This window comes from Manihot esculenta, chromosome 2 (genome assembly GCF_001659605.2).
Source record: "Manihot esculenta cultivar AM560-2 chromosome 2, M.esculenta_v8, whole genome shotgun sequence".
Taxonomy (NCBI): domain Eukaryota; kingdom Viridiplantae; phylum Streptophyta; class Magnoliopsida; order Malpighiales; family Euphorbiaceae; genus Manihot; species Manihot esculenta.
Window position 1 is genome coordinate 12,891,918 of NC_035162.2, and position 18,074 is coordinate 12,909,991.

General features: G+C 27.9%; 2 protein-coding genes across 2 annotated transcripts; one reads left to right on the forward strand and one right to left on the reverse strand.

Moving 5' to 3' along the window:
- The first annotated feature begins 2,935 nt into the window (after positions 1-2,935).
- Positions 2,936-6,366, forward strand: LOC110608506 (two-component response regulator ORR9). The gene is made up of 5 exons (XM_021747751.2): positions 2,936-3,509; positions 3,608-3,738; positions 5,250-5,327; positions 5,833-5,900; positions 5,980-6,366. Exons 1-5 carry the CDS (start codon positions 3,341-3,343, stop codon positions 6,221-6,223), a joined length of 690 nt encoding a protein of 229 aa, XP_021603443.1. The 5' UTR covers positions 2,936-3,340; the 3' UTR covers positions 6,224-6,366.
- Positions 6,367-9,238: 2,872 nt separating this feature from the next.
- On the reverse strand, positions 9,239-14,561 carry LOC110609395 (protein disulfide-isomerase). The gene is made up of 10 exons (XM_021748947.2): positions 14,225-14,561; positions 13,109-13,139; positions 12,721-13,008; positions 12,447-12,635; positions 12,206-12,331; positions 11,645-11,782; positions 11,432-11,551; positions 11,193-11,310; positions 10,616-10,728; positions 9,239-9,630 (listed from the first exon to the last, which is right to left on the reverse strand). Exons 1-10 carry the CDS (start codon positions 14,395-14,397, stop codon positions 9,424-9,426), a joined length of 1,503 nt encoding a protein of 500 aa, XP_021604639.1. The 5' UTR covers positions 14,398-14,561; the 3' UTR covers positions 9,239-9,423.
- Between the last annotated feature and the right edge of the window lie 3,513 nt (positions 14,562-18,074).

Here is an 18,074-nt window from a genome sequence, read left to right on the forward strand (position 1 = left end):
AAAATAATCTTAGTATATAACGTAAAGCAAATATTTAATAAATGCTTATAAAATTTCTGATTCATTTGGTTATAGGTTTTAGATTTTGTTCAATTAAAATAGTCTTAAAACTATGTAATTGGAGCTATAATAGTTTAGTCTTAAGTATTGAAATTAAATTATACTTTATTTTCTTAAAAATAATTATTATTTAATTTTTATGTAATATAATTTAATTATTAGTTTATATTATTTTGCTTGCATAAAAAATTTACTAATAAATTGATATTTGTGGCTGAATTATTCATAGAGTTATTAACAAATTTTAAATCGGTTAATAAATTTTATTTATAAATTATTGATAAATTTTAAAATTTATTTGTAATATTTTTATATTTTAAATTTAATGATATATAAAATTTTTTATATTTAGAATTATTAATAAATTTTATAATTTTTGAGCATATTCATTAATATTAGTAATGGATCAATATCTATTAATAAAATCTAGCAGTAATATGATGAATTTTTATAATGAAAATATATTGCACCGTAAAATAAATGCAATAGACTCTTTCTTTCTTCTCATTTCCGTTTCTAAAAAACAACCACCATCCATGATGCCGGTGACAATGAAGAGAAGCCAAACTATAATGGACACAAGCAAAAGACACAAAATCCTCATGTTCAGGAATTTGGGCTCACAAATCTCTACATGGTTTGCAATATGCCAAAGGACTTAGAATGGCACAATCATTGTTCATAAAGCCAAATGAATCTCATTCAAACATAAACGCAAACACTTACAAAGCAAATCTATCCGCCTTCAAATCCACATGATGGTCTTTTTGCACAATATATTTTCACATTTCAACTTTAATCTACAAGTTTTTTTTTCAAAATATCATATAAAGACAGTCTTCTGATTTCAGTGAACAATAGTATGAATTTTCTCAAATAATTAATAAAAAATCTTTAGTAGAATTCATTATAATTTTAAATATATTTAAATTTATACAACTGAGAATAAATAAGAATTACTCCCAGATCTATGGCCATCAAATTAAATTAAAATATATTTAATTAAATTAAAAATATAAAATGAAGAAAAGATATCACAAGGTAAAGTGAATGATTAAAAATCACATTATAATTTATTTGGATGACAAAAACGTGATCAAATTAAATTCTAAAATAATTATATTTACATATGAATGATCTAAATGACTATAATGCGTGTATGGAATGTTCAGTCACATTAGAAACATGATAAAATTATATTTAATTATTATACGATTCATAATTTGATAATTTTTTTAAAAAATATAAATATAATTACCATATGCATTTGAGTGGAAGAAATAAAAAGAAAAAACGAAGCAAGCAACATCATTGTAAGAAGACAGAGACGTGATCTGACGGTTCAAGTGCGTCCACGTCAGTTGCATTCTCACTGTACAGAAACAAATGGAGTAAGCAACACGTGGCAGACAAGAAGGGGGACCGACACTCAAGTGTAATAAAAGAGAGAAAAATAAATAAAATCATAGGAATATGAAAATGGTAAAACATAGTGAAAAGGGGACAAATTCGAAATTTGGATGGACACATCAGAGGAGAAGGGGAGAATGGGTCCCTCAAAAGATTGCAATAGGAGTGGGTCCCAGAAGGGGAAGATTTCTAACACATTAATAGTAATATATTTTTTTGGGGGGAGATCCAAGTGGGTCCCAAAAATGGAGCCCATATATTTATTTGATGTCCCCTTGAGTATTATTACAAGAGATTGGTCTGATTGGCTTAGATAGACATTCTACGCACAATGTGGTCCCTAAATTATCCCTTTTCAGTACTCAAAATCTTCATTATTATGTTGCTCTCCTCTGTTACTCTTTTTGCACAAAAAAGGTTCCCCATTTCTCTTATCACCTTTTTTTTTTTTAAATATTTTTGTTATTTTCAATGGCTCACCATACTTGAGTTTCAAGATTTCCTTCTCCTACCGCTTCTGCGACACCCACAGGAATTTTTTTAACTATAAAATAGATATTTATATTTCTTATATTATGAAATTGACAATTTTTTATTTTATTTTATTGTGGAAATCTGGGATAGATCAGTACTTTGAGGTTGGTGAATCTGTGAATGGATTTTACAGTCTTGCAAAGAAGCAGTGATGGACACTGGAATCCATAGCTGAAGACTGTTGGGCCACTTCAAGAATGAAATAAGCGATGGTGTCACAGTTACCGTTATCTGACGTGGCTTTTTATTTTTCTTTTTCTTATATAAAGAAAAAAAAGTATAATAGTAGTTAATGGAGGCATTCCTATTTTTGGATATTTTATTTAAAATATTCATATAATAATTGATAGCTCTCTATACATTTATTTTGTCATTACTGAATAATTTCTTCAATTTTTCGTAGATGTTGAATCTAAATTACTTTAGAATAAGATTATATTAATTATTAATTAATTAATGTTCATCTAGTAATTTTAGAATTATTAGAATGAGATTATACTAATTATGAATGAATAGTAATTTTAGAATTATTTCTAAAACGATAAGATTATGAATTTAAATTTTAATAAAAAATTATATAATAAAAACTTTGAAAAAAAAAATTGGGAAGAGGTCTTTCAAGCAGTCACATCTTACATACTGTTTGCAAGACTTAATTAGGATTGCATGCAAAAGCAAGAGTAATTTTCAAACAAAAATATATATTTAATTACAAATAAATTAATCTAATAATCATAATTAATTAGTAGTTAAATCAGTTAACTATCTTTTTATGTAAAATAATTTTTTAATTCCATTTCAACCAAAATCAACTACTTTTTACACTATCGTGACTAAATGGGAACAAAGATCTCCTCTGATTTTGCTTAGCAATCAAACAAAAAGCAAACCAGGAAAAACAAATAAAAAAGAAATAAGAAAAAGAAACAAAAAAAGAAAGAAAGAAAGAGAAAGAAAAAGAAAGATGAGTGGTTGTACCAACACGGTAGAGAGAATCTAGGGAGAGATCATACCAGGAAAAGAAAAGAAAAGAAAAGAAAAGAAAAGAAAACCCACAGGCACAATCACATCTCCCTTCTTTCCCTGCAATTTAAGCAAAAAAATAAAAATAAAAATCACATCTCTTCTTCTCCTTCTTCTCCTGTAAACCCACAGTTCCTTCTCACCTACTTCATAAAAACCCCACGGAATAACCCCACATCTCTTTCTCTCTCTCTCTCTCTCTCTCTCTCTCTCTCTGTGAATCTTCTGTATAAAAAGGGCTTCCGTGGGTGGTGGGATTAGCAGAAGCTGGTACTGATATATAATTGGGTGGCTCAGTTTTCTTTTTGACCAAATGGGGATGAAATCAGCTTCTGAAGATGAACTTCAACAGGAACAAGAGCAAGAAGAAGCACAGCAAGATCAGCAGCAGCAAGAGCAACATTTTCATGTCTTGGCTGTGGATGATAGTGTTCTTGATAGGAAGCTCTTAGAGAGGCTGCTTAGAGTTTCTTCTTATCAAGGTATATAAGACTTTTGATGTTTTAAGACATATAGTTTTCGAGGTTTCATGTTGTTGGAATCTATTTCTGTATGTTCTTTTATGTTTTTGTTGTTGCAGTGACTTGCGTGGATTCTGGGGATAAAGCTTTAGAATATCTGGGATTGCTTGGAAACCTAGATAATGCGTCTACAGCTTCATCATCATCCTCTTCTTCTTCTTCTTCTTCTTCTCAGTCAACACAACATGAGGTAAGGTCGTCTTCTTGAAACTCCTTTCTCTCTCTCTCTCTCTCTATATACATATATATATATATATCTCCATTTTCTTCTTCTTCTTCTTCTTCCTTCTCCTCTTTTCGCTGAAACCAATCTCTCTGCATGTACGAGTGATTTTCAGCTAACCCAATTTTGCAGATATATCAAAACCTCTAAATTTTCTGCATATGAAAAAGAAACTATGTTTTTATTAATTAAGCTTAAATATGAATCGTAAACTTCTTCCTCTAAACGTATATGAAAAAGAAAAGAAAAGAAAAGAAAAGAAAATTTCTCTAAAAAGATATATATGTTTATTGATGAATATTAAGTGAAAAATATCTGAATGTAGATGTCTTCATATATTAATTAATCCATTAATCTCTCTGGTTCATGGACCACTACACGTCCATTATTAATCTATCAGTGACATGAAGAGCTTCTACATGAAACCTAGATTGATTGAAGAAAGCCATACATATAAAAATTCACAAATTCAAAATTAAATTTTTATATATGGGATTTATTAATATTAACTATAGGAGAAGATTACACAAGTCATATGAAAAAAAGTCACATTTATATGTTAATGATGACGTTTCCCTTTAATCCTGCATATTTTATTTGTCTTGCAAAATATAAGCACAAATCTGAATTAAAGATTTTCCTTGGACCACATATACCCAAAAGTACATTTCTTGCAATTTTTTTTTTCTTACTGAAATTATAATTTATAAATAATATTTTACATTATTTTTTTGGTGCATTGGATAGTGATAAAACTAGGGCAAAAACCCAAAAAAGAGATGGATGCCAGATTTAATTACAACTGGAATTTCGGTTGCTTTATGTGTGGACCAGAAAGATGACTAGTATAGATCATAGTAAAGTGTGTTTATATATATGTTAATGCACATGGAGAGATCCATCTGTTCAAGTCTTTATGAGATTTTTTTTTTCTTGGGAAAATTTGGTTTCTTTCACACCCATAAATTAACATGTTCGACTTTTTGGGTAATGGAATTAAAGGTGAAATTAGATTAGATTACATTCCAAAGGTGCTTGCTTCCCTCTTGTCTTCATCTCTTTGTTACTTTTGTTTGGGAGTTGGTTTTCTTTTAGAGCTATCCACGTTTAATCTTGTGGTAGAAGCTGAGGATCTTTGGATATCAACTGTTCTACTTTTTTTTTTTCATGTCTTTTACCAATTAATTGTTTTTTTACCCTTCTTTTTTGCCCATATAGTATCCCTTAAACATGTCTATTCTTTAAAGATAAGATTTGTGTATAATGATTGAGTCTCGATCTCTTTTGACGTTAAGAGTTGAATATATTTTATTTTTAAGTGAATAATACGATATAAATATAATTTATAAAAAAATTATTTATGGGAATAGTGCAGCATTGTGTTCCCTCTCCAACACGTAATTGTATAGAAATTTTAATATTTTTTTTCTTTTAGCTTATAATTATTAATTAAGACTTCTTTACTTGTGAAATTTCAGGGTATGAAAGTCAATCTCATAATGACAGATTACTGCATGCCTGGAATGAGCGGCTATGATTTGCTCAAAAGAGTTAAGGTAATGTCTCTTGATTAGATATTATTTTTCTTTTGACATGTGCAATGCAAGAAATTAATTAAGAAGCTGGAATTTTCAACTTACAAGACCATCATATACTATTGGATCACATGCAGTGCAAATACTAGCAATTACAACCTCAAATTCTGATAACTCATCATGATTTCTCTTTAAAAAATATTAAATTCAGTTATGACATAGCAGTTATATACAAAATATAAAAATTGAAGGTTGCACAGTTAGACATGTTCCTGAATTCCAAAAACTGACAACAACAATATCATCACCTGGTATATTAATTAATGTATTGTAGAAAATGTTTCGAGGGGACCATAGGACTTGTTTGTCAGAAGAACAAGCCAGGCAAACTTACCTATGTAAAAGGGAGTGTCACAGCTAGATTTTCTCTTCTTTTTTTTTTCTTTTTTTTTTATTTGGATAAATATAACTGCATTTTAAAATCTTATAAATACCGATGAGATGCTTTGTGATTCCATATGTTCAGGGTTCATCTTGGAAAGACGTCCCAGTCGTAGTTATGTCATCAGAAAATATACCTTCTAGAATTAGCATGTAAGCTTCTGAATTAATTAGTTTCTTCCCATTCTTTTTTCATTTGAACCAGAAGAAATAATATGTTTGTGGTGTATAGGTGCTTGGAAGGAGGAGCTGAGGAGTTCCTGTTGAAGCCGCTTCAGTTATCAGACATGGAGAAGCTTCAGCCTCATCTTCTAAAATCCCTTGACCAGTCTTGTGAAGGAATGGACAACAGTGGAAGCACCGCCACCGCCACCGCAAAGAACAGCAGCAGTAATAATATTAGCAAGAGGAAGGCGATATCTCCAGAACCCCCATCAGAAAGAAGACCTAAAATGAAAGGACTAGCTGTTGTATAGATTTAGCTACATATATTTTCTAACTAATATATGCATGGCTTTATTATAAGCTCTGAGTGTGAGCTTTTCTCCCTTCATTTCATAAATATAACTTCTTTAGTACGTTTTCTTATATTATATTATATTATATATATTTTAATTTATTTTTAGAAACTTTTGATACAAATATTTTTTAATGATTGTAAAATTTATTTTCATATGAAATTAAACTTATATATATTAAATATACTCTAAAATAAATTGTTTAAAACAAAAATTAATAAGCAATAATAGATTATATATGTTCACAAGAAACTACTGCACGAACAGATTTAAAATAATAATAATAAATTATTATTTTATATACTTTAATTATAATTATAAATCTAATAATAATTTGAGAATGGTTACATTTCTTTTTCCTATTAATTATAAAACAGCGATTTAATTATTTTTTCATAATGAATAAAAAGTTTGACTATAATTATGATTTTATTAATATAAAATAAATTTTAAATTAAAGTATAGAGAGATTTACTATTCAGTTCCTTGATATTATCATTATTAACAAGGTAATTCTTATATTTTCAGAAATCCATTAAAACGTACTTATCATTTATCTTCGTCAACAAAATAGTCCTTACATTTTATTTTCTGTTAAAAATAGATAAAACAATGAGAGAAAAATTTTAAAATTCAATTTTATTTTCAAATAAAATTTTTTATTTAATCCATGGATATTGCCATTATTAATAAATCAGTCTCTATATTTTTCAAAATCTACTAAAATATTTTTATTTTTAAATTGAATAATACAGAAGAACTATTTCGTTAATTTATTGATAATGAAAATACTAAAAAACTAAATAATAAATCTCTTTAAAATATATTATTATACATATTAAAAAATAAAAATATATTATTATACATATTAAAAAATTAAATTTTTTTTCAGTTTTAAATTATTGTTAAATTGTTACCTTAATAGTATTAAGATAATAATTTTATAAACATCGTAAAAACACCATTGTTTAAACCTAAACTATCATAGTAATTAAATATAATAAAATTCTTTTAGATATGAGGCTCCATGATCGTCTCCTTCTATGTAAATGCATTGTACAAGACTAATTCACTACAATGGAGAGTGGAAACAAGCCAATTAGAAAGCGTTCTGTCATTTAAAAGAGATAAAGCTTTGTTGAATTAAATGATATTTTTCATAAATATTGTTAAACGAAAGTTCCATTATGATGTTTATGATAAAAAAAAAATGGAATACTTTTTGCAATATTTATGAAAAAAATGTCATTATAATTCTTTATAGTAACATTTGGCGTGACATTTTCATTATAATTTAAAATTATTACACCATCTTTTTTATTGTGTTACTAAAATATATAATGGGTATTAATAGATATTATTGCAATATTTTTATTTATTTTTTCATTTATTATAAATATTTTAATAAATTAATAATGGAGTTTCATTTGAGGTTTTGTTGGAGAAGCTTCTTGACAAGCTCACAAGAAATCTTGAATCTGATTGAGAGTATGGATGTTCATGAATTGGTTTTTTTATGAGTATATCATTTTATTTAACTTTTGAGAATATATAATTACGCTAGATTTAAATTATAAAAATAATATATATTTTTAGTTTGGATTAGTTTTAAATTTTATATATTTAATATCTGTTATTTGAATGTTTATATAAATAATTAATATATATTTTTTATATATTATTAAATAAATAAATTTTAAATATTTTATTATAATTTATTAAAATATAAATTTTATTCGAATTCGTAACCTTTCTGCTCCTTACCCATTAAAAATACAATAAGACAACTAAACTATCCGCTATTAGAAACTTAGTTTTAGAAAATACAATGGTTTATATTTTTCAAATATGCCATAAACACCATCAAAGCAATGAAATTACAATTGGGGTAATTTGGATGATGGGGTTAAGAGAAGAGAGAATTTCTTTCCAGTAATATTAGACCATAGAATTTTATTTAAAATTTCATATTTTGATTCTATTCATGTTTAGCTTCATAAAATTAAATTTGCGAAATTAAAATTCATTTTTTAATAGAATATATAGAATACAAGATTAAATATTTTAAAATATAAAAAAGAAAGAAAGAACCAGCAGACAAGGAGACCCTAACTATTTTCAAAGGAGAAAGGATGAGTGGAAAGAGAAGCAGCAGTCTTCTAGAAGTCCTTTTAAGAAAATATATATATATATATATATATGGCACTTGATGATTTGTGTTTTAAATACATTAATAATTTAATTCACGAATTTTTAAATAATGTTTGTCCTATTTAGTTTGTAATTGTAAATTATATATATTTTTTTGTCAGACTTGAAAACAATATTTGAGTTTTCATTTTTTTATTTTCTATTCAAAGAATAAAAAATGTTTTACTTTTTTTCGATAATTTCAATTATTGAATAGTATTACTGTTATAATTATTATTGGATAAATATTTTTGCATCAATTAAAATATACTAAAATTAATTCAATATATATACATACATTAAAATTCCAAGTGAAAACAGAATTTAATATCATCATGAAAATATCAAAGTAAAATATAAACATAAAATAATTTTGACCTACCAACCACAAATTCCTATAGGGACTCCCGGATGGGTGGTGAAAATCTCAAGTCTTCAATTGACAACCAAATACCATTAGCTTCTTGAGTTGGACATTTCGTCTTTCCCTTAAATTTTGGTTGAAAGTTTCCAATTGATTGGAGAAGAACACCCAACACCATCAACGGCCAGCCCCCAATATAATTTAGCTACTAGAAGAACGGGGCATCCAATCTTCCCATTCATTTTGGTGGAAACTTTGTGCCATTCCCATTCAATAAATTTTGCCCCAAAGACGGCCACAGGACGCCAGGGTAAGCATGATAGATGAAGAAATCAAAGAGCTAAAAAAACGCAGCGTATCAAATACGATGGTTTCAAGCACTGACTATCCACATAAAAAATGTCTGCTCAATCTGTAGATAGTACGAAATCAAGAAAATTCATGTAAAATCCAGTAATATTTTCGAGGAAAACTCGTTTAACTTTTACACGATTTACTGTTTATTTTCTTTTCCTAATCATTGCAGGGTCTAAGAAAGCTAATATTTTTTTTAATACTCTGACAAGTGTTTTTCGTACACTAAGCCCACAATTTGATACAAGCTTTAGAGCTCATCCTTTGCCTGTTCCTTCTCCGACTCTTCCTGGGAGATGTTATCCTTACTCCGATTCTTTTCAATGAAATCAATGATATCTTCTTTCGTCCTATTCCCGTCATACTGCACCACATTTCCACTTGCTGACCTGAAGTACACAGTGGGGTATCCCTTCACGTCGAAAGTATCATTTGGTACATCGTTTGCAGTTGCATCCTAAATAGTGTCAAAAAAAGGAAAAATGAAATGCTTGTCAGGCATGTATCTTTCATAAAGCAATATGAAGACATGAAAAACTTCATCCAAACTCTCATAGTGCAAATTTACATAACTGACAACATCACATACCGTGTATGCATTAGCCAAATCATAAAGAGCAAATCATGTTTAATTATGGACAACACAATGCAAACAAATCTTCGGCTGATAATATCAACTGCTATGAGTTAAAAGGAATATACATGCTTTATTAATTCCTTATGAGTCATATACCTAAACTTAAACCCCTAACCCCCAAAACCAAAGAGATAATCTCTACCTACAAGGAAAGACCCAGAACTTCATACCCAATCCTATCCTATCCATATGTACATTAATTTCAAGTGACCACCAAGAAAAAATGGCGTACCCAATTACCAATGTTAGTTTATACTCCAACTAATAACGGTTCACTTACTTTTCTTTTCCTTTTTTCATCAGTATCAAATTACATGCCACTTTCTCTTTTACAATATAGTTAAAAAGTTTGACTGCTTAAACAAGAACTAATTATCCATCACTAATTACCTCTCCCTCACACTTTTGATGTAAGAATACAACATAACACCTGTTTGACAATGCTAATTACAAAAGCATAATGCTGCTGTATGGCATATATACACGATAACTAGAAATAAAATCTCAGACATTAGAAACCTCACAAATGGGGGCAACATCAGCTAACTGTTACTGTTACAGATTTCACCAACTTTCCTTCTCAAATGAACATTTCATCCTTTACCTTTTTAGTTTTAACCCAAGTATACTTACCTTTCACACTATCATAGAACTATAACTTGAAATTGTCATCTAAAAAAGCTTATATTACTATTTGACGTTCAGTAAATCACTGTTGCTCAAGCAAGTCAAATCACCTTATACTTTTCTAAGGAAAAAAAATAATATAAATACTTCTTAACCAGGGAGAGGGAGAAAAACTCACAAACTTTGCAATGACAACATGGGGATCATTTTGGTAAGAGATAGCAACTTCTTCCAAGATTGGAGCCAGGTTTTTGCAGTGTCCACACCAGGGAGCATAGAACTCTAGAAGAACTGCAGATTAAGACATGTCAGCATAAGTAAATGAAATGCTGACAATCTATGCAAGCAAGGAATTCTGTGGATGCCAGCCTTATCACATGTATTAAGAAAGATACTTTTTTTTTATTAACTTTTTAATTATACCCGTCTCAAAAACAATAAATTTTATTAAATACTAATAGATGTTTTGAGAGGTTTCTTGGAATTAAGATAAAAATAAATAGAGTTATAATAATCAATTTATATGTTATTACATTGTAAAAAAAAAAGTGGACAATAATTTTAGGTCAATAAAAAAGGGAAAGATGGACAAAAATTATGAGATGGAGGGGATAAAATTTGAGTATTTAATGCCCAAGTGTTTAAACATGATGCTGAAAGCCATGAGAAACTGTTGGAAAGGTACGCAGGATATTCAGTCAAATTTAATGAGGACAAGTTAATTAATAAGCTACAAAATAATTGGTCATACAAACCATTTTTTCCAGAGTTCAAAACCATGTCCTGGAGACTATCAGCAACAACAACTTTCACAGGCTCATTATTAACTTCAGGGATAGGTTCAGATTTCTTGTATGGCAGCAATTTACCTTCCTGCATAGGTATAAGAATGTTCCAAATGAAAAGAAAAAAGTAAAAAAGTTAATCCATCCACCAATTTACCATTCAAAATTAATAGAGCAACCATCTGATAAAAATATCAGAATATTTTTACCTTGTATTCCTTAACCCAAGGAGCAATATGATCAGGCTCCAGGTTTGCCTTCAGGTACTTCTGTCCATCATTAGTTTGTATGACGATGAGAGGCACTTGGTCCTCTTTGAGTCCAAAATACTGCTCATCCAAACCAAACAGATACTTTATGAGTTAACATAAATTTTGAGCAACATGCTCCAAAATGAGCCAGCAAGCTGGAGATCTACTGACCTGGAAGGCACCTTGACTAGCCTCTACATCTCCCAACAAAAAGAGCATGCCATTCCCTCTGTATTGCTGGGCAGTTTCATGATACTTTATTTTGAAAGAATCTGAAGCTTCACTGCTGAAGTTCGTAAACAACATAGCCTGCAATTTCAAAGTAATTATTTCTTGATGATCCACAATATTTGCAGGCTAGATAAGTAAGGCAACACAAGCACTGATACTAGTGGCAACTAGGAAGCTTCTGGTCTAAGTAGCTATTAAATAAAACCTTCTGCACAAACTACTCCGAAGAATAAAAAAAGGTGGAAAGGGATGCAAAGCAAAATCTGGAGCGAAAGGAACAATGTAACCCCTTCCAAAAAAGTTTTCTCATACATTCATGTTTTACATTGCATACGATATAAATGTGCAGGAGACCACAGCCTTGTTATCTTTGAATGAAATTCATCAGATTCAAAGGAAGTATGAAACAGAAAATACCAATTCTGCATTTGGATAGCACACACAAAAATTAATGACATAATTTGCAGAAACATGGTTGCAAAACCAATCTCACTTGTCTACCTTAGCATCAGGACTGTTGAAAAATTTGATAACATAAGGATGATTACTGGGGTCAGTGTTAAAGATAGTGACAATGGGCAAGCTAGATTCTTCTACAAACTTTTCTAGCGCATCCACATTAAAGTCCTGCAAGCATGTAGAATTGTTAGAATAACTTATTCTAAATTGCCATAAAGAATAAACTAAAACTGTGGTACAAACACAAACACAGCCTCATCATAGCAGAAAAGTATTGTAATACCTGAAAATCAACAAACAGTTCATCGAATGGCTTGAACAGCCTAACAAGGGGTCCAGTGACAGATGAATCCCCACTAGGAAGGTGTTTAGCATCCAAGGTATGACCAAACTCATAGTCAGAGCGCAATTTATCTGCAACAGCCATAAAGTTTTCGAACTCCTGTCCAGAGAACTTAGGGAACAGCCCAACCTGCAACAAAGTTCACTAGATATAAACAACAGGAAAATTAGAGATTGTGGGTGAGATAGGGAGAGAGCTAGCACAATGTACATACAATAAATATCTTCTTGTCACCAATGAAACTACTAGCATCTTCTCTTGATTTTATTTCAGAAGAAGCAGGGCCACTTTGTTTCTTCAAATACTCAACAATGCCATCTGCTTCACGAGGGCCTTTGTACTCTTGAATTGACTTCCCTCCATTTCTCAAAATTTTGAGAGTTGGGAATCCCTTAATCTCATATTGTGTTGCAAGATCTTTATTCACCTCCTCATTTGCATCAATTTTGGCCAAAACAATTGGAGGGTCATGGCTATGCAGTATGGATGCAGCTTTTTCATACTGCAAATTGAAGTAATTGTGGTTGTCAGCATGCATGTATAAATAATAACTATCATCCCAGACTTAACTATGTTCAGATTCTAGTCAAAATTTTCATTACCTCAGGAGCTAGCTTCTTGCAGTGCCCACACCTGCAAGAAAAAAAAAATGAACAGAATTCATCCTCGGCTCACTTTTTCTATAGGAAATTAAATGCGCATCACATTTCAATGTATAACAGCCAAAATATAAAATTTTTGAAAAGGTTGTAACACAATGTTAAACATGCAATATTGACAAAAAAAAAACCTGCATTTAATGCATCAGACAATTCTTAAAAGTTTTTTTTTACAACTTTAGTATCATAGTTCATCTACTGCAATTTTCTTGATATATAATGTGACTGATAGTTGATTCGTGTAAATAATACATTTTTCCTGATAGTAAATTAATTGCTCTCAAGATGCTCCGACTAAAACTTAGACCAAATTGAGCTCATTTTGACTTTCAGAAAACGTTAAATAGCTATTATATCAATAGAACTTAATCACAGCAAGAAGATAACAATCAATATAACGTTGTCCCTTTTGTCCAATATTGTTAAAATAAAACAGACAAGTCAGCAACATTCCCATCACAACGTGTAGTGTTAGTCGTTGAGATGGTGGCAAGCACAGGGAGAGTAGCAAGGTACACTGTTGGTCCATAAGCAGGGTTAGTTACAATGGCGGGATATCGCTATTGAGTTTAAAATAACTAAGAAACTCGGACTGTATGGTTTGTCATGGATCAAAACCCTTTAAATATCCTACAGAAAAAGAGAATATTCCACATAAATAGCCTCAATCGATTCCTTTCGTTTGATTCATAGCATAACTTAAAGCTACTACAAAAAGCTTCATCTCCAGGTATAGATCGAAATTTCAGGATCCCAATCGACTGGCAAGTCAACATAGTAATATAATAAAAAATGTAATCGCTTGATGCGAATACAACATATAATCTACCAACTCTAGTTTCAAATATAGAACCAAAAAAAAAAAACAATTTTAATGCACAACCAGATGGAAACATACCAAGTAAGAGCTGAATAAGAAAAAAACTAAAATCAAACCAGGGGGGCCAAAAAAAAAGAAGAAGAGATATCACATAGGATTAAGTTCAATGGATCATATTATAATATTGAACTAATTTAAAAGATAAAACATAGAAAAAATATAAGATCGAAATTACATACCAAGGAGCGTAGAATTCGACGACGATGAAATCGTGCTTGCTAACAGTATCAGTGAAATTGGAGTGATCCAGTGTCAAAACGAACTCCTTCTCTTCACTCTCCCCAGCTGAGATCGCTGCAATTAGAGAACAAAATAACAAGCAAAACCAAACAGAACCCCTAGATGAAGCCATTGCTGTCGCAAACAAAAAAGAGAGAGAAGAGAGCGCGCTCTAATCTTATTCACTCTGATTTTGAATCTGAGAGTTTATGTTACATTGAGAGTGTGTCTCTTTATGGACAGATAAGAGTAGGGAGAAAACGAGACAAACATTGTTCTCACACGTGACGCCGCGTGGAGATAGTATTTCTAAGACACATCTTCTAAAGTAAGCTTACAACCTATATTTGCTCTACATGTGGTGGTAAATCCACGTGGAGTTTTTTCATTGGGTCAGTCTAGTCACGCGTGTTATTTTGGTAAATGGCAGTTTCTAAGGCAATAGTGACTTTCTGGGTTCTTTATCTTTCCACCTCCTAGAGTTTTGATGCGGCTGCGGCCGCTGGTTCTACAAAGAGCACGACATCGTAGTCGTGCGCAGAATATACTTGTGATGGAGAAACGAATCATATTTTGACACGTCAATATCAACTGCCACTTCATCGACATGAGGCTCTTTATTATCACCGTAAACACTTAAATTGTAATTAATTAAATGTATAAAAAATCATAATAATTAAATATAAATTAATTATAAGTAATTAAATATAAAAAATCTAAAAAATAATATAATATAATAATTTTGATAATAAATTTTGAAGTGGATAACAATATTATTATTTAAATTAATTGAATTTTGAGATATACAAAAAGACTAAAAAATAAAAAATTTGAGATATCATTAGAATAACACATTTAAATATTAAGTAATTCTTACAAGAATATAAAACAATAAATTAGATTTTATAAAGTTAATAGATAATAAATGATTTTAATTATTAACAAGTAAATTTAAAATTTAAATTAAATATTAGATAATTTTGAAAAATGATATAAATAATAATTTTGATAAACATAAAATTATTAGTTAAAGTGTGGTTCCTTTAATTATTAATTATGATATTTAATTTTAAAATAAAAAATATTTTTATTATTTAAATTAATTTAAAGTTACTAAATTAATATTTGAATTTTAATGTATGCATTAGTAGTAAAAATCAAATTTTGATATAAAATTATTAAAATAAATTCTAATTTTGACAATATTAAATTGCTAGAATAAAATGATAAAGTGATCGTATAGCTCGTTTATATGATAATGAAAATTCAATTTTTAATTAAAAAATTAACAGAATTGTCATAATATTAATTATACTATTAATAAGAAGTTTATTTATAATATTAGAAGTATAAGATAATAAAGTGATTATCAAAATTTTAACAATCAATTTATTTTTTAATGTTACCGATCTTAATATTATATACATATATATATATATATATATATATAAATTTAATAATTTTGGTGATATTAAATTATTATATAATAAACTTTTCTTTTAATTACTAACAATTATATAATTATAAAGTGCACTCATATAATAATGATAATTTAATTTTTAAATAAAAGTAATAAAATAATAAAATAATCGTCATAATTTTAAACTATTAGATAAGAAGTTCCAATTTATAAGACGATAAAGTAATTATCACAAATTTATAAATCTGCTAACAATTTCAATATTATTTAGCCATTTTATATATTTATATATATATTCGAGATAATTATTAAAAATTAATAATTTTATAATATTAAATTGTTAGATGTTAAATTTATTTTTTTTAAAATATAGAATAATGAAGTAATTATAATTACAAAACAAATAATTAAAAAAAATTAAAAGTGATTAAAAGTTTCACCTTTATTAAAGGTCAATTATAAAAAAAAGTAGTTTATATGAATAAAAAAGTTTATTTTTTCTACGTTATATTGAATTTCAATATACTCTCGTTTTAGTTTATTTATTATATTTTTGGTATGATAAAAAAAGAATTGAAAAAAATGATCAGCCATTACCCATGCTGCAAAAGATGAGATAGAAAAATTGAGGTGAATGATAATTTTGGCAGCTACTTCGATATTTAAGTCATTAAATTATCAGAGAAAGAGTGTGTGTATTTTAAATTTTTTATATACTTTATTTTTATATTTTAAGAAAATGGATTAGCCGGTAAATTTATTGTCCGACTAATACTAATTAGTGAATAAAAAATATGCGATTATAAACGTAATGAAAAATCAGTTGAATATTATCTTTTAATTACCTTAACGGTGATTTATATGTCAAAGAAGGTTATCAATTAATGAGAGAGTGAATTTTTTATAATTTTAAATACCGACTATTATGATAATCTTATTTATCCATACTACCTAATTCATGAATCTGACTTGAACGTCAGAGAATTTCCACCGGGGCATCCCCAGTAGAACCTTAACATCATATTTATATTGATATTTATATTTTATGAGCTTGTATTATATTTTAATACCTTTCATTAAAATACTTTAAAATACCTTTCCTTCTTTCAAAATATCACCTTTTTTTAATAAAAATAAACTCATTTTTTTTATTTTTTATGTGTAATAAATTATAAATAATTTGGATGTGGTAATTTATTTAATAATTTATCAATATATTTATATTTAATACATATAAAAATTAAAATTCATCCCTTTTAAAAATAATTTGATATTACAAGTGGAAGACACATTAAAAAAATAGTAATCAGAATTTATTGTTTTGTACTAATTATATTTTCTTAACCATACTCGCACAAAACGATTTTTGTAATTTTAGTGTAAATATGTAAAGATTGATTACATGCATTCTATTTATATGTAAAACGATATCTATCGTTTAATAATTTTTATTTATTTTTTATTATTTTAAAATTATTTATTTTTTATATTATAATAATATATAAATTAATTTTATATTATTTTCAAAATAATTTCTCATTATTTTTTAAAAAAAATTTAATATTCAAAATGTTTTTTAAAGTTTAATATATTTATAATTAATATAATTTAAAAATTAATAAAAATATTTTTCATATAAATAAAAAATTATAAAATGAAAAAAATATAATATATTAATAAATATCATTAAAACTATAAAAGTGAGACTAAAAAATTAACTTTTTATATAAATATTAAAATTTTAAATTAAATCGATTATTGAATAGTGCTTCCGGACGCTTTCGATGATTTCTATAGATGGCTAATTTAATCTTCTGTCTTCGGATATTCTTCTCCTTTGTATCTAAAAATAATATTATAATATGATAATAATGGACTATGATTAAAAATAAATAATGGACTGTTTGCCAAACTTTGGAGTTGTTAGATTTGAAGAAAGAAAAGTGAAATGTGTAGAAGAGTGAGTGATTTTGATCGCTATGTTTTGGCACTATCCTTTTTTTTTTTAAATAAAATTATTTGAAAGAAAAAAATTAATTGAATATTATATAATCATGCATTATATATTTTTATAATCTTTAAATAAAAAAAATTGAATTTCATTACAAACAGGAAAATTAAAAAAAAAATTGATTTATAAAATTTCATTACAATTTCTAATAAATTGACATGCTGGAATTAAATTTTTAGAAAAATATAAATGATTTATAAAATTAAAAAATTAAATATTTAAATTGATTATTTAACCAATATTAAGTAGACACATGGCATTTGATTGAATAAATTCATAATACAATATTGAAATATCTAATTCCAGTGATTGCATGCCACATGGCAATTAAAGAATTTATTTTAAGTAAATTATTTTATTTCTTTATCAATAAAAGCTT